The sequence below is a fragment of the Glycine max genome, chromosome 17, assembly GCF_000004515.6.
Source record: "Glycine max cultivar Williams 82 chromosome 17, Glycine_max_v4.0, whole genome shotgun sequence".
Lineage (NCBI taxonomy): Eukaryota > Viridiplantae > Streptophyta > Magnoliopsida > Fabales > Fabaceae > Glycine > Glycine max.
Window position 1 is genome coordinate 7,374,034 of NC_038253.2, and position 22,922 is coordinate 7,396,955.

Below are 22,922 nucleotides of genomic sequence, written 5' to 3' on the forward strand. Positions count from 1 at the left end.
GTCTTTCTTTAATAATTTTACATTATGTATTGTAATATTTAAGTTATGCTACAATTATCCCATGTGTATTTTTCATGAGGATATCAAATTTTTTTAAAGTTGTTTTTTTAGTACACATTTGTAAATAGATAAATCAAACACACATGAGAATAAATTGATAAAAATATTAAGAAATCATTGGTTCAAGTGGTACTGAATTTTATCATTTTAAATAAGATCTCAAATTTAAATTTTATAGATAAAAAAATTTGATTAAAAAAGGAGAACTCCATTAAAGAAAAACAAAAAATCAAAGCTTCAGTACATTTCTCCCGCTTGAAGGTCGTTTAAAAATCCGTTACCGCCAAATGCTCCGGATAACCAAACCCGGTTCAAAACGGGCCCTACTTCAACCCGAACCCGTTTTCAGTGGGCTCCACCGGCAAATTAGAATTGGGCTTGTTCAGGTGAAATAACCCGATTACATTACTTCCCCATGACCGTTATCCACAAAGAACACCACGTGTCCTTTCCTCCATTCTGTTACAGACTCCATCTTCTTCCACCACCTCCATTTCCCATTCATTCCACCACACTCTGCGTTCAACAACACCATGCCACTGCGTAACCATTTTTCTAACTAACTTCTCAAAACGACAGCGTCGCAGAAAATGACAATTACGCTTTCACCCTCTCTCTCTGTACCCCACCCTTCCCCTTTCTCCCTCACCCCAACCACCACCCTCCGCCAACTCTTCTTCACTAACTTCACACCGTCCCCGAGACGCAGGCTCCAACTCCAAGCACGTGCGGGAAAGCCCAATGTCCTCATCCCCATAAACCCCTCGGTGGCAGTTGAGAAAGGAAAGTACAGCTACGACGTCGAAACCCTAATCAACCGCATCACCGCGCTGCCGCCACGTGGCAGCATCGCTCGGTGCCTCGACCCCTTCAAGAACAAGCTCTCCCTTAACGACTTCGCCCTCGTCTTCAAGGAGTTCGCTCAGCGTGGCGATTGGCAGCGCTCCCTCCGCCTCTTCAAGTACATGCAGCGCCAGATATGGTGCAAGCCCAATGAGCACATATACACCATCATGATCACGCTATTGGGCCGAGAGGGCCTCCTCGACAAGTGCCGCGAGGTGTTCGACGAAATGCCATCGAACGGCGTCGCTCGCACTGTCTACGTCTACACCGCCGTCATCAACGCCTACGGCCGCAACGGCCAGTTCCACGCCTCGCTCGAACTCCTCAACGGAATGAAGCAGGAGAGGGTCTCGCCGAGTATTTTGACTTACAACACTGTGATTAATGCTTGTGCTAGGGGTGGGTTGGATTGGGAAGGCTTGTTAGGGTTGTTCGCTGAAATGAGGCATGAAGGGATTCAGCCTGATGTTATTACTTACAATACTTTGCTTGGTGCTTGTGCTCATAGGGGGTTAGGTGATGAGGCTGAAATGGTGTTTAGGACTATGAATGAGAGTGGGATTGTTCCTGATATTAATACTTATAGTTATCTTGTTCAGACGTTTGGGAAGTTGAATAGGCTTGAGAAGGTTTCGGAGCTTCTTAGGGAGATGGAGTCCGGGGGTAATTTGCCGGATATTACTTCTTATAATGTTTTGTTAGAGGCTTATGCTGAGTTGGGGTCTATCAAAGAGGCGATGGACGTGTTTAGGCAGATGCAGGCTGCGGGGTGTGTGGCGAACGCGGCCACGTATAGTGTTTTGTTGAATTTGTATGGGAAGCATGGGAGGTATGATGATGTTCGCGATATTTTTCTTGAGATGAAAGTGAGCAACACGGACCCTGATGCGGGGACTTATAACATTCTCATACAGGTATTTGGGGAGGGTGGCTACTTTAAGGAGGTGGTTACTTTGTTTCATGACATGGTGGAGGAGAATGTTGAGCCGAACATGGAGACTTATGAGGGCTTGATATTTGCTTGTGGGAAGGGAGGGCTCTATGAAGATGCCAAGAAAATTTTACTGCATATGAACGAGAAAGGAATAGTGCCGAGTTCCAAGGCTTATACTGGGGTGATTGAAGCGTTTGGGCAGGCTGCACTGTATGAAGAGGCTCTTGTTGTGTTTAACACTATGAATGAAGTTGGAAGCAACCCAACTGTTGAGACCTACAATTCATTCATTCATGCATTTGCAAGGGGGGGACTGTACAAAGAAGCAGAAGCAATTTTATCCAGGATGAATGAGTCTGGTTTAAAACGGGATGTGCATTCATTCAATGGTGTGATCAAAGCTTTTAGGCAAGGAGGTCAGTATGAAGAGGCTGTAAAATCTTATGTTGAAATGGAAAAAGCAAATTGTGAACCTAATGAGCTGACACTTGAAGTGGTGTTAAGCGTATACTGCTCCGCTGGTCTTGTTGATGAGAGTGAGGAGCAGTTCCAAGAAATCAAAGCTTCAGGAATACTGCCCAGTGTCATGTGCTACTGCCTGATGCTAGCTCTTTACGCCAAGAATGACAGGTCAGTGTTATTTTATTATATTGCAAATTTGCAATGCTTTCTCTGTTATTTTAAAATTATTGGTGTGCTACTTTCTGATCTGAGTGTAAAGTTATAATGATCTCATGCATTTTAAACTAATAGAATCGTGAAAATAACTGAATTCAATATTGGACCAAGTAACAGCTGAGTAATAATGACACCAACTCCAGTACATTATTCAGCAAAAAAGAAAACAAAAAACCCAACTCCAGTACATTGTGTTATTTGTTTGTGTGAGTCTGAGACTGAGATTGGACTAAAAAGAAACAAATTATCAGTGCAAGTGCAAGGATTTTTTTTGGCTCATTATTTGAAGCATGACTCTTTTCCCCTGTTTTTGATCATAGGAATATTGAATAAACTCATGTGACCAATACCAGATGCAATTAATATGAAATCACACGATTGGATCTATTAGCCTTTTTTATATTATGAATTTCAGATCTTGAAGTTCCATACAATTTTCTAGTATGGTTCATTTATACCACAATCTTTATAGATTTTTATTTAGCTACAATTTGCATCTCTTCTGATAGAAACTGCCAAACTGGAACAGAATTATAGGAAGAAAAGTTTCCATAATGATTCCTATAATCTGATTACAAGTGATTCCCTGGACTTTCGAGAGACCTGGACTCTCCCACAGTAATCTGAATTTTCTCTCAATTCACAAGATAAAATCTCCCTCTCAAGTCTCAACCCCTTTACTTATTTATAGACAACATTCCTTATTTCTCAAATTATCCCTGTCCCAATTACTATCTCCCTAACTAATTATTCTACTAACTCTGGGGATTACCTATGAATACTCTCCCCTAAAGTTTCACCTTGTCCTCAAGGTGAATAGACTTTGGAAGCTGAAACCATATGCCATTGGGGTCCCAACTGTTGGAAGCAAGCCAACCCCACCATTGCAGTCCCAAAATAGCTTTGATTCCTACTGGATCAAACACAATATGTAAGTGTGCTTACTCTACCACTGTAATCCCAAAATACCGAAAATAGCTCTGATTCCTCCTGGGTCAAACATAAATATGTAAATGCCCTTTTGACCTTGTAACAGTGCTTATGCCTCCCCCATTGCAAATTGTACGATTGTTAGTGTTGCCCTCCCCTTCCTTATGTTGGGTTAGAATTGTTAGATAAGAAAAATAATTTAGCCTTTACCAATTTCTCTTCTCATTGGGCCTATCTCATTAGTGGTGGGAGAGAACTTGCTACGGCCCAATAGCGAGTGGGATGATAGGTCCAACAACAATCGCTAGAATAGGCTCTGATGTCATATCAGAATTCAGGATTTGGGCCTAACTCAACTCTACAAAACCGGTTTGTAAGGTGAGGGTTGTCCTCCACTTATGTATGTTAATTTGGCAATATCACTAATCGAGGCAGGATCTCAAACAACTTTAATGGTCTTGGACTGATCAATTTTGTCAAAATATTGACAAGCCTTTTGTAATTCCTGCCCTTTCCCTTTCCTCACCCACAATGTTTCTAATTTGAAGATGCGGATCTTGGCCACCCTTTCCTTTCGCAGCTAGCCTGATCTACCTTTGTGTTGGGCCCAGTAGTTCTACCTCATCTCCACATCTTGATTTTTCTCTATGCTTGTTGCAGTTCTGGAATTAAGGTGCAATACCGATTTTCATTCTTGTCTCTAACTCCAACATAGCATCAGCCACTGTCCAAGCACCAAGGTATGGTGGTTTGGTCAGGGGAAGCTTAGATGCACAAGTTCCAGAATTTAGCCTTTGTTGATGACCCATCTCTCTCCATGGCAGAACCTGAATGTTGTGGCTCTATCAGTGATGATGGGTTGATCATTAAACCCCTAACCTCCGCTGCTTTCACTTGTTCTTCCCACCTCTGCTTGTTCATGCAGCCACCTGCTTGGATTGTTTTCCCTTGCATTCTTGTCTCCATCGATTAGCCCATTTGCCTCTTCCATTTCTTTTCTCTAGTTTGGTTCCTCCCCCTTCCTTCAAGATTTCATCTTCCCTTTGGTCTTCTTGCATCAAAGATCCTTCATCTATGAGTTGCACCAAGTCCATCACTGCTGATAGTGATCCATTAGAGGGCAGCTTCGGCCTTGTCCTCACCTCTTCCTTGGTCAAATCCAACAAGATTTCATCAAGGTTCTGGATCATGGATGGTTGAAACATCCTAATTTTAACAATCTTGAATGCTGCCCCATGTGGCCTTGGGGGTGTTGGAGTTCCACTGTTAAAACCAATTCAGAGTTTGCCCCTCTCTGTAGCTGCTTCCCCCCTTTTTGGTCTACTTCAATCTGAAAATATCTTTTCGTTCTGGTGGCCCACCCATAGGTATACTCACCTGAGAACAGAGGGATCTTCATTCTTGCTTTCATTATTGACCACACCATACTTCTCCCTCTGGATCAAGTGAGCTTTGATACTACCAGTTGATATAAACTGGATCAGAATCATAGAAAGAAAAGTTTCTATTAATAGAGAAGAGTACAAATGATTCCCAGGACTTTCAAGAGGCCTGGACTCTCCCACAACAACTTGAATTTCTTCTCAAATCACTAGATAAAATCTCCCTCTCAACCCCTTTTCTTATTTATAGGCAACATGCCTTATTTCTTCAATTGCCCTTGCAGCTAACTAACTAATTATTCTATTAACTATGGGGGTTACCTATCATCATAGTAACTTCCTCCTCCACATCCCAATACATTCTACCTCTACAATTAACTTTTTTGCTTTGTTATGTATAGCAAACTCAATAATGTTTCTGCAGTGATTTGTACATTATTATTCAGCATCTTTACATGGTAGGGGATTTTCATGCATTGTTCTATTAGTGTGGTGTTAATTGTATATGAATTTTACTTTGCTTAGTATAGATGGTGTGATTTACCAATTCGCAATTTTGAAATTAAATTGTGGCAGCTGGTCCCTGAAAATGACGGTACTGGAGAACTTCATGGAAAAATATGGTTTTGCATTCAAACATTCAATTGATACATGCTATGACATCATTTTCTAGTGTGCTTGTATCACTGAACTCATGTTAGGGCACATTTAGTTAAAAAAACTCAATTTAGCACTTATTTAATTAGCTTATTTTGATAGATTTCATGGTGATGCTTATTGAAATAAGCTAAAAAAAGCTTATAGGAGTGTTGTAAGTCATTTTTATAAGCTTAATAAAAAACCAATAAAGTGCTTATATGATAAGATAAGCTCCATAGGAACACTTCCAGTGTGCTCTTAGTTAGTAATGCTGTCCTAGTAATGTGAGTGTGCTAGAATTTGTTTTGACAGTCTAAAATTTAAAATTTCCTAACAGCCTTAGCTTAGTGGCATCAAGTCCATTTTGGGGACTACATGATCATGGGATGAATCCTAGCCAAGCCATTTACTTCACAATAACAGTTAGCCTATCATCTCTCTCTCCATACTAGGTCATACCTTAGTAACCAAAATAAATAAATAAGTAAATAAAATTAAGGTTTAATTATCCTTTTGGTCCCTAAAGTTGCAAACATGCAACAACTTTTCCTTTCAATCCCTATAATTTAAAACATTCCATTTCGGGGGGAAATCTTTTTTATTTATTTATTTTTTCTAATTGCTATCTCATTCTTGTGTCAAGTAAAGGCCAAACTCTGAACCTTTGATTTGACTTTATCACCTATTAATTGCATTTTACTTCTATTTGAGCTTACCTCCCTAATTTGCTGGTTTCAGGTTAAATGATGCCTATAATTTGATTGATGAGATGATCACGATGAGGGTGTCGGATATTCATCAAGGAATTGGACAAATGATCAAGGGAGATTTTGATGATGAGTCTAATTGGCAGATTGTGGAGTATGTCTTTGACAAACTCAATTCTGAAGGGTGTGGATTGGGAATGAGGTTCTACAATGCACTGTTAGAAGCTCTTTGGTGGATGTTCCAGAGAGAAAGGGCTGCTAGAGTGCTCAATGAAGCATCAAAGCGAGGGCTGTTCCCTGAACTTTTTCGTAAAAGTAAACTTGTGTGGTCTGTGGATGTACACAGGTATAGTGGCAATCAATTTTGTTTTAAACATTTATTATTTAATGAAGGAAAACATATACTAACCTCCCTCGGTGTTGAGGCAATTGACAAATAGAATCCTCAGCTTTCAATTCAGGGGATTCTGGAATTAGCCTTTTTAATTTCTCAGGAAACATATTCTGTTACAAATATTATTATGGGCCAATAGAGTTGTGCACTCTTAGGTCCATTATCCTTTATTTGTCTTTTAACAATAATAGATAAATATGGATAATAGTTTAGGGAGATTCTAGAATGAGTTTGTTATAATTCTGTTAGAGGAAATTATGAGTATCTTCCTATATATACTATGTAATCACCATGAAAGGATATCAATGAACAATCAGAAATATTATCTTTATCCCCTTTACCTATCAATTGGTCTGACCTGCCTCCAACCTGCTCTGCCCACAGTCACCATGCCGGAGCATACTACCCGCCACACCATTGATCGCCTAGAGGAAGTGGTGAACCGCCTCACCCAGGGCTTTACCACCTTATCCCAGAACTACACCATATTTTCCCAGGCCCAAAGCATTTTGAATAGCAAGCTTGACTCCATCCTCGATTGCCTTGTTGTGCTCACTCCTGCACCCACTTCTCCTAAGTCACCACCACCAGACACACCCATGCCGACCCCGCTTCCCATGGCTGCTTCCCACCTCCTTCCATCGCAGTGGCAGCCACTTAGACCAGCATGCCGGCTCCGCCTCCCATGGCTGCTTCCCACCTCCCTCCCTTGCCGACAACCCTGTTTTTCCTCTCTCCGTCTCTCTCCCTCTTGCTCCTGTGATGGCTAGAGGAACGTTTGTGGTCACGGTCTCTCTCTCTGTCTTTGTCGCGATCCTTCTTGGACCTGCCATTCTCGTCATCGCCCCTCGACCTCTTGCTCTATCTGTCATTGGTGTCGACGTTCGCCGCCACACCCACCACCATATCCACCGCTACCGTGATTGTATCCACCGAAACCACCACCTCCACCACCACCATGGCTGGCGTGGGTCTGAGCTTCAATCACAGCTCTCATTGCCTGCTCTGTGGCGCAGGTCGCAAACCCAACCCTCTTGACTTTCACATTTGTTGATAACCCTTGAGGGTTATCATTGGCAGGGCCCAAACAAGCCCACCAACAAAGCAAATTCACTCACGTGTTTTTTTTCTAAACCCACCCCTATTTCATTTTTTTTCCTTTTAAACTCACCATTCACTCCATTTTGTTGTTTTGAACTCGTCACTGAGGCCAACAACCTTTTCCTTTTCGGCCACTTGAAGTCAAGATCTATGCCCATGCCCAACCTTGAGGACAAGGTTGATTTTCGATGGGGATAGTATTGTTACGAATATTATTATGGGCCAATAGAGTTGTGCACTCTTAGGTCCATTATCCTTTATTTGTCTTTTAACAATAATAGATAAATATGGATAATAGTTTAGGAAGATTCTAGAATGAGTTTGTTATAATTCTGTTAGAGGAGATTGTGAGTATCTCCCTATAGCTCTAGAATTTGGAGTAATGGTAGAATAGATATTTCCTTTACCTATCATATTCAAACCCCCCTCAGTGTTGAGAACTCTATTTTTCTTAGCCTCCAAAATTGAGGTTATATGCATTTTTTATCTTCAATGAATTATGTAAAATCTAAGACTTAATTGTCTTCCAGGATGTCGGAAGGTGGTGCATTAACAGCACTATCAGTTTGGCTGAACAATATGCATGAAATGTCCAGGACCGGCAATGATCTTCCTGAGCTTGCAACAGTTGTTGTGGTGTAAGTTGCTTTTGCCTCTAAAAACTTGATCTTATTTATTTTCTGCACCACACACACCTGAGTTTTTTAACCATTGGAGTTAGAAATAAGGTGGTAAAAATTGTGCATAATAGGTTCGCATCTGATCCATCTTAGTTATGAATATGGGTGGAAGGTGCATTGATCTGCATTTCTTTTTATCAGAAAAAAAGGGGGGGCTATATCCTGTACCTGAATTTAGATCACCTGCTAGTGCTTTCTTCTAACATTGATATGTTTTCCCATTTAAGCAGCCGGGGTCACATGGAGAAAAGCACAGAAGCCCAAGATTTCCCTATCGCAAAGGCTGCCATTTCATTCTTGCAGGATAATGTCCCATCATCCTTTACTTTTCCTGGATGGAACAAAGGTCGCATTGTTTGTCAGCAGTCACAGCTGAGACGAATTCTCTCGGGCACTGAATCATCTTCTAGTAGGAAAAAAATGGATAAATTAGTATCTTTAAGTAATACCCCATTGACTACTGCAGGAGTTATAACATCCAAATCTGATGTGCAAAGTGGTAAAGCTAATGATGTTGATTCTAGAACCGATAGTACAAGAACAGAGCTTCTAACGAGTGCAATTTAGATCAGATTAGAAAGTATAGAATTTACATTCATCACTTTCCCATGCCCTGTTTTGGTCTTTTTGAAATTAAGATTGGGGCTTATTTGTTACACTTCCACGAAATATTCCCAAGTGGGCGCTGGCTTTCAGATCGCCAAAATTTTGGTATATATATATATTATCAAGGTATCTGAACAGTTGTCTGTCGTCACCAATATTTTTCACCTGTGTATTTGATTTCCTGATTCTGGATAGCATAGTGGTCACTACGAAAAATACTATTTTTTTTTCCTTTTGGAGATGTTCATTTGCTCCTATAGATATCTTACAAACTTGCAACAAATTACTATTTTAACATTAAGAACGCATAAAAATACTTTACAAATTTCTTCACGACAAATTCTGATGAAATGAATTTTCACATTTTCGATATAGGAGGGGAGGGATCACTCCTGTTATGACTTTCTATTCAAACCAGCCCGAGTATTGCCAGAGATGTGAATTGCATGTACCAAAAAAAAAAATCACTCTTCACGATCAACAACTTGAGCTTGAAATTTTGTGGAGTTACTTTTGGCCACCATGATCAACGACGGTAATTAATTAAATAATCAATCTCTTTCACTGGGTGATTTTCGACTGAAGTAAGCTCTGGTTATGTATGCGATTTATCATTGTACTTTTTTTGGTAATAGATTTATCATTGTATATTTTTTTAAGAAAGATTTATCATTGTATATAAAAGGTTTCCGAGAACATGGACAAAACCCTCAGGAGAAATAAATTTATATCATACGTCGGATTGTAGGCAAATGTTAGGACAAATGTATTACTTTTTTCAATCTTCATTTGAACAACACGATATTTTTTTTTATGAAAATAGCAATGGATGGCCCACGGTAGACTTTTAACTTCGTCCATTGCTTGATTTCAAAGTAGATAATGTTCTTTTTAAACAAGTGTTTCACAATAGTCTTTGAGTGAAAGAAAGAAATCAAATAAAAAAGTAATATATATGATAAATAATATAACAAAATGAGAAAAAATAAAAAATAAAGTGTAACTATGATATATATATATATATATATATATATATATATATATATATATATATATATATATATAGAGGTAGATATTGTTACATTGTCTTAGATCACTTGTGTTTTGTGGTGGAGGCCAGGGTGTCAAAGGGTGACAACCATCAACCATGTGAACTAGCTATATAAGTTGTTCTTCGTTCATTGAAAAATGGGATTCGTTGAGCCGATAAAGGGCATTTCCACTTCCTTTGATTAAGAGTAAAATAAGAATAAAAAAACAAGAAAAATAAAAAAAAGAGGAATAATAGAAAAATATATTATTTGCATGGACAAAAATAAGTAGGAAAGAAATAGCGATTTTTCTATATTTATTTAGATGAATAGACAATATAGTAAAAAAAAATAAGAGTACTAATTAAAAAGTTTAACTTATAGATTTTGAAACCTTATATTATATCATTCTTACTTAATATAAAATTATTTATTATTTTTTTTATAAAAACTATTTTTTTCAAAAGACTTCCGTCCTACACTTTCTTTCCCTATTGACGGGAAGCTTCTCTTTTCGCTTTTGTGAGTCTTAAAAAAAATCTTATTTCTTATAATTTATTTTTGAGATAAATAAGTAAATAAAAATTAATAAGAAATAGAATAAAAATAACTAATGAGTATCACATCTTTTTATTTTTCTCCTCTATTATTTCTATTTAGCCAAACACAATTATCTTTTTCCAAATTAAGGTTTGTTTGATTTAGTAGAGTAAAACAAAGAAAAATAAAATAAAATTGAAATTGAAACAAAAGTAAAAAAATAAAGGAAAATTTTGAATTTTTATCTTTATAAAATATTTTTTTCCCTCCATTTATCTTCTACTTTTTTTGGGTAACTAAAAAGTATCTAGGACTTCTATAATCTTCCTACCTGATCAACCTATTATGAGATAAAATAGTATTTTGATTTCGACTTTTAGTTAAATAACTCAAGAACCGAATCACATTTACTTTCTTTCTAACCAAATAAATAAAACAGTAGTATATATTTTTCTTCCTTTTATTTTCTTGTTACCCAACCAAAAGTAACATTATTTGTTTGGCCGATAAGTTACTGCTGCAAAGTAAATTTGCCGTCATGATCGTGTAAGACGCTTTAAAAATAGTTGTTTAGAGAGTGAGGAACTGAGATCGTAGCTGCCATTGACCCGCTTTAGGCTTTATCTTTTCTTTTTAACTAGTTTCATTCAGGCAACTAAAAAGGGAAACAAAGTGATTAAGGCTACGTGATACCAACCATAGTACATTTTCTCTTTACTTTTTTGTTTAAACGTTAAACAAAAAGAATAATCTTTCTGCTCCTGGTGGACGAGTTCAGTGTTCACCACCAGCTGGTAGAATTACAAAATTTTCGTACAAAAAATGGCAAATCTCAAAGTAGTACTATTTTATTGGTTAACTTATACGTTAAACAAAATGAAAAAAATGACAGAATTCATGATATAATGAAAATGTTTTCATGAATAATGAAAATAGATAATAGTAAAAAGTTGTTCCTTTTAATTTTGGAGTTTGTTTTTAAGATACACATATACATAACAGATAATATAGATGGTCATCTATTAATTGTTATTCATTTACTTTCTTTATGACAGAAACATGTTATTTTATATATGGAGAAAATCGATAGTCACAAAATATAATTTAAAATATTTTTTAATATTAATTTCTCTTTGTATATATATTTAAGTTATGTATACATATGTAAGTATATATATTCAATCACCCAAAAAAATAACTAAGTATATATATTTAAAAAACTCATTTTTATAAGACACGTTTATGTAAATTTAAATGATATAAAACATTTGTAAATATATAATATTTAAATATACACTAATATTCATGATTGTTTATACACACTCAAATACATATATACTAACATATTTTTTTATAAAATTAAAAAAATAATGAAAAAATATATTAAAAATCCTAACTATAAGAAATTATGAATGATCATAAACTTAATTAATACCATCCCAAGAATAGACAAGTATTATAAAGGTTTGTACGTGTAGTTTTAATGTTCAAATAGTTGCCTAGAAAACTATAATGAAAATATTCTCAAGGTAATTATCATAAGAAGCTACTAATTAGGTATCGAACAAAAGTTAAATGTGATTTCTTATTAAGCACGTTGCAAGTTACAATGTTTTTGCTGTGCCTGTGCCCACAGACCCGCGTTCAATATGTAAAGGAGGTGATATATTATTAATTTGAAGTAGCTAGCTTTGAAAGTGCATACTACTATGGTCAAAATGTGGACGCAATAACTCATTTTCTTTGCAATTAAGAAACCACTTTTTGATTGACGTATACTACCGTGTAGATTCATCATTCATTTATAATCCATAGTATAAAAAAGAAGAACACATTTCATCCTAAAGTATGCGAAGCTGAAAAGGGTGGCAGCGCATGCTTTTGGTCCTAGGGTTGAATGGGACTTTGTGTGATTCAAAGTTAGATAAAATTATTATAAACAATAAAATTTTCTATCAAAATATATTTAGTGTTGCATGTCTAAAACTCTAACTTGAGACCATTAATTAATTAAGTTAAAATAATCCCATGCATCCACATATGAATGACAACAAAATTATAAAAATTACTATAGGAAAATATCTCCTAATTATTTGTTTTTTTTTTTACTTTTAAAAGACTTGTTTTGAAATTTATTTTCAAATCCTAATATAATTTGGATAAAAATTATTGGGTAATATAAAATTATTTTGAAAATTTTTTTTATAACAAAACATGAAAGGAATTCAAACATATTTACTATATGAGAAAGTTTTCTTAATTAAATTAACAATATCGACAATACGATAGAGTTAACATTTTCACTTTTTTTTTTCTTTCGACCACATTTTTTATATCAATTTGTCTAAACTATATCATTGTACAAAATTTTAGTCACATATATAAACTTCAACAATTTTTTTGTATCAAATCTGTACATTAAAGCAATGTACAAAATTTTATAGTCACATGACTAGCTTCAGTATAACTTACGATAAGTACTAACTAACTAGTGTTTTAAAGATGCTGATTAAAGAATTGAAAATGAAATAAATTATTTATTAAAAAATATTAATATGTTTTTCTTGTATTTTAATATTTAATAATTTTCCATGGCGATAAGAAATGGCTGAATTCGGCATGCGACGATTTTTTCAAGGTAAAATGTTGAAACACGGGAGAAATGTCAGATAGACGGTGGGAAATGCAAGACGTGGACTATTAATTTATAGAATGAGAAGATTATATTACTTTCTTACAAGTTGTAAAGAGAAATAAGAAGAAAAAAAAAGGTTTAATAAAACCTACGTAAAACTTTTTTCAATTTAAATGGAGAGGAAAGGAGAATTTATTAAGTTGCAAAGAGAATAAAGTTAAGAGCAAAAATAATACTAAACCTGGTGATTTTAATTCGCTTAAGTGAAGAAAAATCTAGAAAAGAAAAAAACATTTATCAAATGTTAAATTTAAGATTGAATGGTTGTAATAAATAAGTATTTTAACCATTAGATCGATCTCAAAAAAATGAATAATAAAAATAAGAAATAATTCTAAAATAGTTACTCTTTGAATAAATGAATATTTTTTCTAAGTTTAATTATTTATTCATCACCAAATAAAAATGTAAAAAAATATAAAATTATTTTTTTTATCACTTTTTTAATTATGAGTTTAATAATTATATACTAATAATATAAACTAATTTTATATGGTCATCCAATCATATTATTATTTGAATTATTTTAAAATTATTATTTTAACAAACTCTTTTATATATAATAAATTATGATTGAATGTTTGTATAAAATTTTTAAATTATAACTCTTTTTCTCTTCCATTATAACTTAAAAAAAAAGTATCATCTTAAAATTCGTCTTATGTCTAAAAATATGTTGGGTTGGTCCTAAGTTAGTAAAATATATTTTTTGGATCTTTAAGAAATTAATTTAATAATTTAAATTTTTAATACGAATAAATTTAGAGAATGAATTCGATAATTTACTAAAAATAATTATACACCACAGCTTGACAGCATGAGATGAGACTTGTTGGCTCGATCTAGTTCTTTTAAAAATAATTCGCATTGGTGAATGAAATATGAAACATATACTAATGCAAACATGATTTTATTTTATTTTAAAATGAAAATCATGTAATGAAGAATAACTTCAACGTCATGGTCGACAATTAACCTCACACTCATACTTTTCGGCCGAAAGAAAAACTAGCAATTAAAAAAAAAGTTTAAATCTTATAATTTTCTATTATTAATAGTCTTATTTTTTATATGATAAATATTAAATATAATTTATATTTTTAAAATATTAAATATATATTTTTATTATTTAATAAACCGTTTGTCATTATGACTTATCAGTCTTGAGATGAGGCACTTGGCTCTACCTCTTCTTTAATAATTACATATATAAATTGGTTTTGTCCAACCATAATAACAGAAAGAAAAGAAATAGTGTATTGCATATATTACCTGCATGTATTAATTTATATGTATGATATAAGTAAAAAAATTTAAATGTAAATTATCACAAAATTATATATGTTTCTTATCTCGGAGTTTTAAAATTAGAGTCTATTAATTCTCTGTTTTTTTTAAGATCATTGGTGTTCTTCATTCACATAGTTAAAAATTAATTTCACTAAAAAATGTGTAATTATCATTGTTTCAAAAAAATTGTATATAAAAAGAATGAAATATAAATTCTGATATCAAATAAATCATTCTACACACGAAACTTTATACTAATAAGAGAATCTTATGGATTCTATTAGTGCGCCGCTGCTTAAGTTTAATTTGCAACATATATCATGGATTCTATATATTTTTCTAAGCAACAGTACTATAGGGCCTTGATGGAGAAGCATGAAATTTAGAAGAATGGAATGCCCTGTAGAGAAGGGAATTGGATGTAACAGTAAATTATATAGAGAGAGTCAAGAATTGTGGCTGAATTTGTTAGATAGAGACTGGTGCCATGGACAAAATGCCATAGTGGAACCCCACAAACCCTTATCCTCCATTTCCAGTTGCACCCCACCACCAAAGCTGAACTACCATTGATTCAATCACCATATCATAATAATATCTTATATATAGGGAAAGAAAGAAAAAAATCAAAGGTGTAACCAAAAAAATCTTCCTTGATCCCCTTTATTTTACGCCAATAATATTGACGAATGTGTCAAAAAGCCACCGGTGCACGCAGCATCTTCCATCCCCTTTTCGCATAATTAAATAATGAATATAATTTTCATTATCATTATCATTATCATCACAACTATAAAAAAAATGCCCCCTCTTCCCCCAAATTCTATGATTAAACACCCAACATTGTGAAATATAAAACTAATTAGGGCAACTGTTATTGTATTATTAAGTGTAACTGCCAGTAGTACTAATCTAAAAAGAAATTATGGCGGTGATCAGGTGGGTTTAGTTTAATAATATCAAGTTAATGGGTATATACAGTGTTAAAATAATATATTTTAACGCCAAGTTGCGGGAGAATAGTGTAAGGTTGACCATTGATCTGATAGAAGAAGATTTGAGATTTAATTTGTTTGCATATATACATGCATGTGGCCCTGATCCTTTGTGCTTCAGTTTTTGATTAAAAGATAAGGGAGGAGCCCAGGTGTCGGAGTTGCATTAGTGGGGATTAGAAAAATCGTTGCTACTGTGTGGATTTGTTTGGTAGCTGCAGCTCAATTTGGATAATATATATATCCTAGTTCGTTCTTCACTCTTAGGATTCCTATATGGGGTTTTGGCCATCTTGGTCGTTGCATTGCATCTGGTTTCGTTATTAATGCAGTCTGAAATATAGTTTGATAGGAATTCTGTAAGGTATAGACACGTCGACTGGTAATTTAATAGGAATGTACGTAAATGTCGTTTTCTACGTCAAAAATATCTAGTGCTTACGTCCATTAATGTAAATGTGTATATACCTATATGGATATGTATATGGTGATATTGTTAGCTAGATTTTTTGAGTTTAGACATTTTATTCAATTGATGTACTTAGTTTTATAAAATAGGTTAAATAAATAATTTCATAGTTTCTTTTGAAAGTTTATATTATTGTGTGATTTATTGGGAACTTATGAATTATTGTGCATGTATGCTTGGATTTAAGTATAACTATAGTAAGCATGTTAGTTTATTGTGTAAGATTAAATAAACTAAAATTTATAATATTTTATAATTAAGAATGAGGATATATTAATTATAGTGTTTATAAATTTATAATGGTATAAAATCTATAAGATTAATTCCGATTAAGATCAATTTAATTAGTTTGATTTAGGTCATTGAGTTATGATACAAATAAATAAATGGTTGTTTTTTTCTCTACAGTATAAGTTTTTATCTCCTCTTAATTATCTATTTCATATAAATTTTGAAATTTCATATTAATGCAAGATAAAAATATTTCCTTTTAATGGTTAATTATTTAATATTTAGTTTTTTTATAGTTATCACTTTACTTATATATCTCATTAATTTCTTTACCCAAACAATGATAAAAAAATATAAACATAACCAAATTAAGATGCTCGATAAAATTAAGTAAGATTATAAGAATATCAAAATAAAAAATTACAAAGATAAAAGAAAAACATTAAGTACTTATATTAATATAAAAGTTATAAAAAAAATAATTGACCATGTTAACAAATTTTGGGGTGAAAAAAAATATAAATTCAAAAATTTAATCAATTATAATTGGTTTGATTCCCATTAAAAGTCAAAATAACCTATTTAAATTAATTTTATTGGTTAAATTGATAAACTTAATCCGAGCCGATAATATGAATATTTATCGTCAAGGATCCCATGAAAATAAGTTATCATGTAAGATAGTACGTATACAATCAGAAAGTATAGTTCAGTTTGTAAATTTAACTATATATCCCATGTGGACGTGTTTTACATATGGACATTAAAATATTATGAATGGAAATACATTGTGATTAAAATTATATCATCAATATCTAGATAAAAGTCACTTACACGGGTTTTCTAAAAGCACGTTTAGGGGGAGGGGAAAAGAGTATAGATGTTTTTAAATGTTTGTGACATTAACTATGTAAATATTGTTTAACTTCGGTTCTTTTAAACGGGAAAGTAAAGAGAAAAAGAAATGCTAACAACATTGATATAAGAATTCAATTCAACTTCATATCGTTCCTTTTGTTGCTAACCTTCACCCGTTTTGTTAATAAACTACGATTCACACCGACTCACACTTAAAGGTTTGATTTAGATTGACACAATTGTTTGTGCTTCAAGGACTTAGTTACTTCATATCGTTCAACGACTTAGTTGACGAATGGTTTTTTTATGGGGTCATGTTACGACCTTGTAATTTGTTTTACTATCTTCATATCCAATGATTTTACGACAAATGTACTTGAGAATCGAACCAACTATTTGCATTGTCCTCTCTTTTCATAGAATCGATGCCTAATAACAGGCCAGGATTGGCTGTAAAGTGTACTGTCACCTTTTATTTCTATCTTATTTGTACGACATCTTAGTTTTATATTTCATTATCAACACATAACACATAGTAGACCAAGTAATAACAATAATAATAATTTTTTCGATATATATTTAAATTTTAATATGACATATAATATTAGAATTAATTTTATTAACATTTAAAATAAATTAACAATAATAAAATAACAAAGGGCTACTTTATTTATCTTCGTCATATTTGATCAATTGTATAGTTGTATTATGTTTTTAGACATAATTAAATGATTATAAAATCTTATATTTTAATTTTACATTATACAATTCCTCGAGAAAATATTTCATGTACTGAAATTGTAAAAATATTTTGTATTATTATCCAATTATAAATTAGCATATATATAATTTTTTACAATGATTACTATAAAAGTTATATTGCACAAAAAAATTTAAAAGTTACATTTATCATAATTTTTAAGAATTGAATATGTAAATTTTTATACCGACAATATATAAAAATTAAATTCTAATTATTTTATTATTAAAAATAAATACTGCCAGCTTTTAATTAATTTTTGGATATTATTTAATTTGTTGTTTTTTCAATGCCGGATCCAAAAAAAATTGGTACATATATAGCTCAAAAAATTGAATTATTGTACTTTGCATGTATTAAAAAATTACAATTGTACTTATGGAGCTAAAAAAAATTATATCGTGAGTTTTAAAATTTAAATATTGTTCGTTATTTTGCAGCGCGGTAGTTGGTCCTTTATCTGGTTGTTAATTAAAATTAAATTTTTTGAAACTAATTCTAGATAAAATGAAACCATTTGATTCATGATCTCCATTCTCATCCATTTATATATATCGAGTTATATTATTGGCAAAATGTTAAATGTTATTTTTGATTCTTTATATTTTAGTGTTTTTTTGTTTTAATACATTAAACTTTAAAAGATTTATTTTAATATTTTCTTCTGTTTTTCGTCAAAATGTTAATATTTCATTAAGTTTTAAATTTTAAAATAATTGATTTATACTAATTAAAACTAAAAATCATTATTGTGTATCTTTTAAAACAAATTATGTAATTATTCAACACAATCAAGCATACATAATCACTCAATCTTAAGTGTAATATTATAAAAATACTAAATTGAAAATGCATTTGATATACAACTAAGAGAATATACCATCCTTAAGTCTCAAATGCAATAATATGAAGAGACTAAGTTAAGGATTTGATTAATATAAGACTGGGAGGATAAAATAACCAAACAATCCAAAATATAATTCAATTTTTTTCCCGTTTTTTTTCATTGGTCTTTTTTTTTTCCCACTTCCTTCTCTAGATTAAACATACCATTAAAGTCAATTATGTTAGTCTTGGAAAGGTAAATTGGATGACGACATCTTTGTACATTAACAAATAGAGTATATTTTTAAGAGTTAAATTTAAATATGTTATTACACAATAATTTATAAATCTAATTTAAATATACTTGGTAATACTTTATACTATTATTTGATTATATATCTTAATGTAATATAAGGTGATTAATTTTTATAATAATTATTTTAAAATTTACAAATAAAATAATTCTAATTAATTAGTATTTATACTAATGATGTATGATAATTAAATCCCTAATTTATAGATGAATAGTAGTGTAAAAAAAATAATTTATTTTAAAAATGTTACATGAACACCCATTATATTATTTAATATCTAAAGAAAAAAATAAAAAACTAATAAAGTTTATGATATAATAATAAAAAAAATACAGATGTTAAAAGAAAGTTTAAAATATAAGATGTTTGTGTATTATTATTTATTTAATTATATATTGTAATTAATTCTTATTTAGTATTATTATTTTTAGTTAAAAAATATGCTCCACATGGTTGCCACCTCATTGCCGTTCGAGGCTCTGTTATATTAAGCACCACGCACTCCTCTTCTACACTTCCTTGTCTCTCTGTCTCAACTTTCCTTCATTTTCTCTCTTCCTCTCACCGAGTCACGCACTCGGCTTGACTCGTACGAACTCCGATCCCCCCCCGAGTCACACTCAACCAGCACCACCGCCCGATCCGACGATGTCTCGCGCCTCCTCCGCCGCAGATTCCGCCGCCTCCGGTGAGATCATACTGTTCGGAGTCAGAGTCGTCGTCGATTCCATGAGGAAGAGCGTCAGCATGAGCAACCTCTCACAGTACGAGCATCCTCAAGACGGCAGCAACAACAAAGACGCTCTCGCCGCCGGTTACGCCTCCGCCGACGACGCCGCTCCTCAGAACTCCGGCCGCCTCCGGGAGCGCGAGCGAAAGCGAGGTTCGATCCGTCTCTCCGATCGATTATAATTTTTTTTTTATCTATTTTTAATAGTAAAGTAATTTCTATTGTTTAATCTCATAATTGTTGAATTAATCGAAACTGTGAAACGCGATTATTGATTTTGCATTGACTGAGTGATGGTTTTGGTGGATGATTAGGAGTTCCGTGGACGGAGGAAGAGCACAAGCTGTTTTTGGTTGGATTGCAGAAGGTAGGGAAAGGTGATTGGAGAGGAATCTCCAAAAACTACGTCAAAACGCGAACGCCAACGCAGGTTGCGAGCCATGCTCAGAAGTACTTTCTCCGACGAAGCAACCTCAATCGCCGTCGCCGTAGATCCAGCCTCTTTGACATCACCACCGACACGGTAATTCCACCTTCCTCTCACGCGCCTCCTTTGTTACTTTTTTAAAATATTCGCTTTACGTTAATTTTCTCAAACAGTTTCTATTATAGAAAATATTGAGATGCTTTTAGTGTTAATTCGTGTTCGATTAGTTATATTCCTAATCAATAGAGCGTTACGGTCTTATGAAATGACATGGATTTTCTCAGCTCTAGTCAATAGTCAAGCCTTGAATATCATTACTCTGTCTCTTACCATTTTAGAGATTTGAAAAATAAAAATAAAAGAAAAGGACATGAAGCTTCTGCTATCTTGTTATGAAATTCCTTTGGTTGTTGAAGTGTGTGTTTGAGTCAGCGATTGCAAAAAAATAGATATAAGGATTTTGTTCCCTTCAATTGGAAAAGTTGACTTGACAAGAGTTGTTAAAGCTTTTTAAAATTTGGATTGGAATTTGGAGTAACAGAGTTTTCATGATTTTATCAATTTTTGTGCCAGGTCTCTGCAATTCCAATGGAGGGAGAACAGGTCCAGAATCAAGACACGCTGTCTCATTCACAACAACAATCACCCTTGTTTCCTGCTGAAACTAGCAAAATCAATGGGTTTCCAATGATGCCAGTGTATCAGTTTGGGTTTGGTTCTTCTGGAGTGATTTCAGTCCAAGGTGGCAATGGAAACCCAATGGAAGAACTCACTCTGGGACAAGGAAACGTGGAAAAACATAATGTGCCAAACAAGGTCTCTACAGTGTCTGATATCATCACCCCGAGTTCTTCTAGTTCTGCCGTTGACCCACCGACACTGTCCCTGGGGCTATCCTTTTCATCTGACCAAAGACAGACATCATCAAGACATTCAGCTTTACATGCCATACAATGTTTCAGCAATGGAGAAAGCATCATTAGTGTTGCTTGAGATTATGGTCCTTGGATTCACATATTAATTACATATACTAATCTTTCTCTAGTTTCCTGTCTTTTTGGTGGGAGAAAGAGAAAGAGGTTGAAGGAAAGGGTGATGGATTAGAGAAGGCAAGAAGAAGTTTTAAGTGACTGAATTTGATCCTTCTGTTCCTTGTACAGACCCCGGAAAAGGTCCTGTCCTGTTTCTTCTTGTTTGCTTATGTTAATTAATGTCATGACTTTAGATTCTTGTTTATTTGGCCGTTTATGTTTGTAGTAGTTGATGTAACTGAAAATAACAAAGTACTCTCTGTTTTTATCTGCTGATAATGTATTGACGTTCGATATGGACTTCACAGATGAGTGGTCTTTGTGGCTCCTTTGGGGGGATATTATCAAGTTGGTAGTCTGTTTCATTCATGTTAGGTGTTAGTAGTTGGCCACGTTTTTCTTTTCTCATAAATACTGGTAGCTGCAGTAGTATCATAATTGTTTTCGAGCAAATGTAAATGTTGGTCGATTTACATGTGAAGTTATAAATTTGTTTAAACTTTATGTTTAAAAAAATATTTTTAATAAGCAGATAAGATTTGTTTATTAAATAAGCAAAAATGTTCTTTTAGCAGAAATGATTTTAAAAAACTTATTAAAAAATTAGAAAATTATTTATTTTATCAAAATAAACGCTTAGTTTAAATAAATTGGTGTATATTACTGTTTATTATTGGAAAATTAACCAAATTATCGATGAAGCTTACTTTTTTATAGTAAGATTTATTAAATAAGAATACATGCATGATACATCTAAAGAATTTATTGCACATAGACAAGCGAGTTTATGTTTTTTAAACAAATTAAAAATATACGATCTTAAAATATTTTATAAATTGAATACAGTGTAATAGTAATTATGTTATTATTATTATTATATTATTTGTATTTATTTAAATTGTTCAGTATATTGAATTTTAAAAACTTTTTAAATCGTTAAAAAAACTTTTTAAATAATTTGAAGTTTGACTATTTTAGCTAAATTAATTTTTAAAGTCTTGACCCTACTTAGTACTTATTTAACAAATAGGTCTAATTTGATTTGTGCATAATGTAGATTTGGTTATAGGTTCCGACGAGCGGCCAAATTTATTTCTTAATAATATATTCCTTAGCATATTCTTTTATGAATTTAATTAGAATTAGAATTTGTTGACAACGGTATTATTTTATCATAGATTTAGTATAGACTATGTTCTCTTGTAAAAAAAACCCAGCTATATTCGAACATAAAATTATTGATGAAGCAAGATAATCTCATACTAGACGATTTATGTCTTCTGTGATATTATTTAACCATAAATTATTATATACAATAAAAATAGTATCATTACATTAGTACAAGTAAAACTAAAATTTAATATTTTAAATAAGATTTTGAGTTTCAACTTTATGAATAGAAAAAATACAATTAAAAATGAATACCTTATTAAAAATGATTAATCGAATTATTTTGGTAGAAATCAGTTAATAATAAGATTAATAGAATTTTTGTACTTATTAACATATTAGTAGTAACTAAAAAATGATAAAAAATACTAATTTTTTTTGTAATAATTATATTAAAAGTGATATTTAGAATATTTTTGATTAGTTAACAATAAAAGTATTTTTTATATGTATAAAAGCAAATTCTTTTTTAATAATTTTATTATTAGGTGAGGTTAGTCCTAATTTTATTGAATAAAATATGTTTTACTAGTATTTAGTGAACAACACTATTTTTTATAGTGAGTTTTATTCGTCCTTGCTAGTGTTTCTCCATTAGT

General features: G+C 32.6%; 2 protein-coding genes across 3 annotated transcripts; both read left to right on the forward strand.

Moving 5' to 3' along the window:
- The first annotated feature begins 469 nt into the window (after nt 1–469).
- On the forward strand, nt 470–9,094 carry LOC100797731 (pentatricopeptide repeat-containing protein At1g74850, chloroplastic). Of its 2 annotated transcripts, none has more exons than XM_006600599.4 (4): nt 470–2,470; nt 6,208–6,522; nt 8,202–8,309; nt 8,579–9,094. In XM_006600599.4, the coding sequence occupies exons 1-4, from the start codon at nt 651–653 to the stop codon at nt 8,916–8,918; spliced, it is 2,583 nt and encodes an 860-aa protein (XP_006600662.1). In that variant the 5' UTR covers nt 470–650; the 3' UTR covers nt 8,919–9,094. The 2 variants fall into 2 exon arrangements, with proteins under 2 accessions (XP_006600662.1, XP_003549648.1); XM_003549600.5 differs by having other exon boundaries at nt 471–2,470; nt 8,582–9,094.
- Nucleotides 9,095–19,486: 10,392 nt separating this feature from the next.
- MYB175 (MYB transcription factor MYB173) lies at nt 19,487–21,668 on the forward strand. The gene is made up of 3 exons (NM_001251711.2): nt 19,487–19,848; nt 20,010–20,218; nt 20,696–21,668. The coding sequence occupies exons 1-3, from the start codon at nt 19,614–19,616 to the stop codon at nt 21,113–21,115; spliced, it is 864 nt and encodes a 287-aa protein (NP_001238640.1). The 5' UTR covers nt 19,487–19,613; the 3' UTR covers nt 21,116–21,668.
- Nucleotides 21,669–22,922: the final 1,254 nt, after the last annotated feature.

Bases quoted from the DNA above. Each gene is read 5' to 3' on its own strand.
- LOC100797731 (XM_006600599.4), top strand. From the start codon at position 651: ATGACAATTACGCTTTCACCCTCTCTCTCTGTACCCCACCCTTCCCCT. The intron at 6,523-8,201 runs GTATAGTGGCAA...ATTGTCTTCCAG, and splicing joins TGGTCTGTGGATGTACACAG to GATGTCGGAAGGTGGTGCAT. The intron at 8,310-8,578 runs GTAAGTTGCTTT...TTCCCATTTAAG, and splicing joins CTTGCAACAGTTGTTGTGGT to CAGCCGGGGTCACATGGAGA.
- MYB175 (NM_001251711.2), top strand. From the start codon at position 19,614: ATGTCTCGCGCCTCCTCCGCCGCAGATTCCGCCGCCTCCGGTGAGATC. The intron at 19,849-20,009 runs GTTCGATCCGTC...GTGGATGATTAG, and splicing joins GGAGCGCGAGCGAAAGCGAG to GAGTTCCGTGGACGGAGGAA. The intron at 20,219-20,695 runs GTAATTCCACCT...TTTTTGTGCCAG, and splicing joins TTGACATCACCACCGACACG to GTCTCTGCAATTCCAATGGA.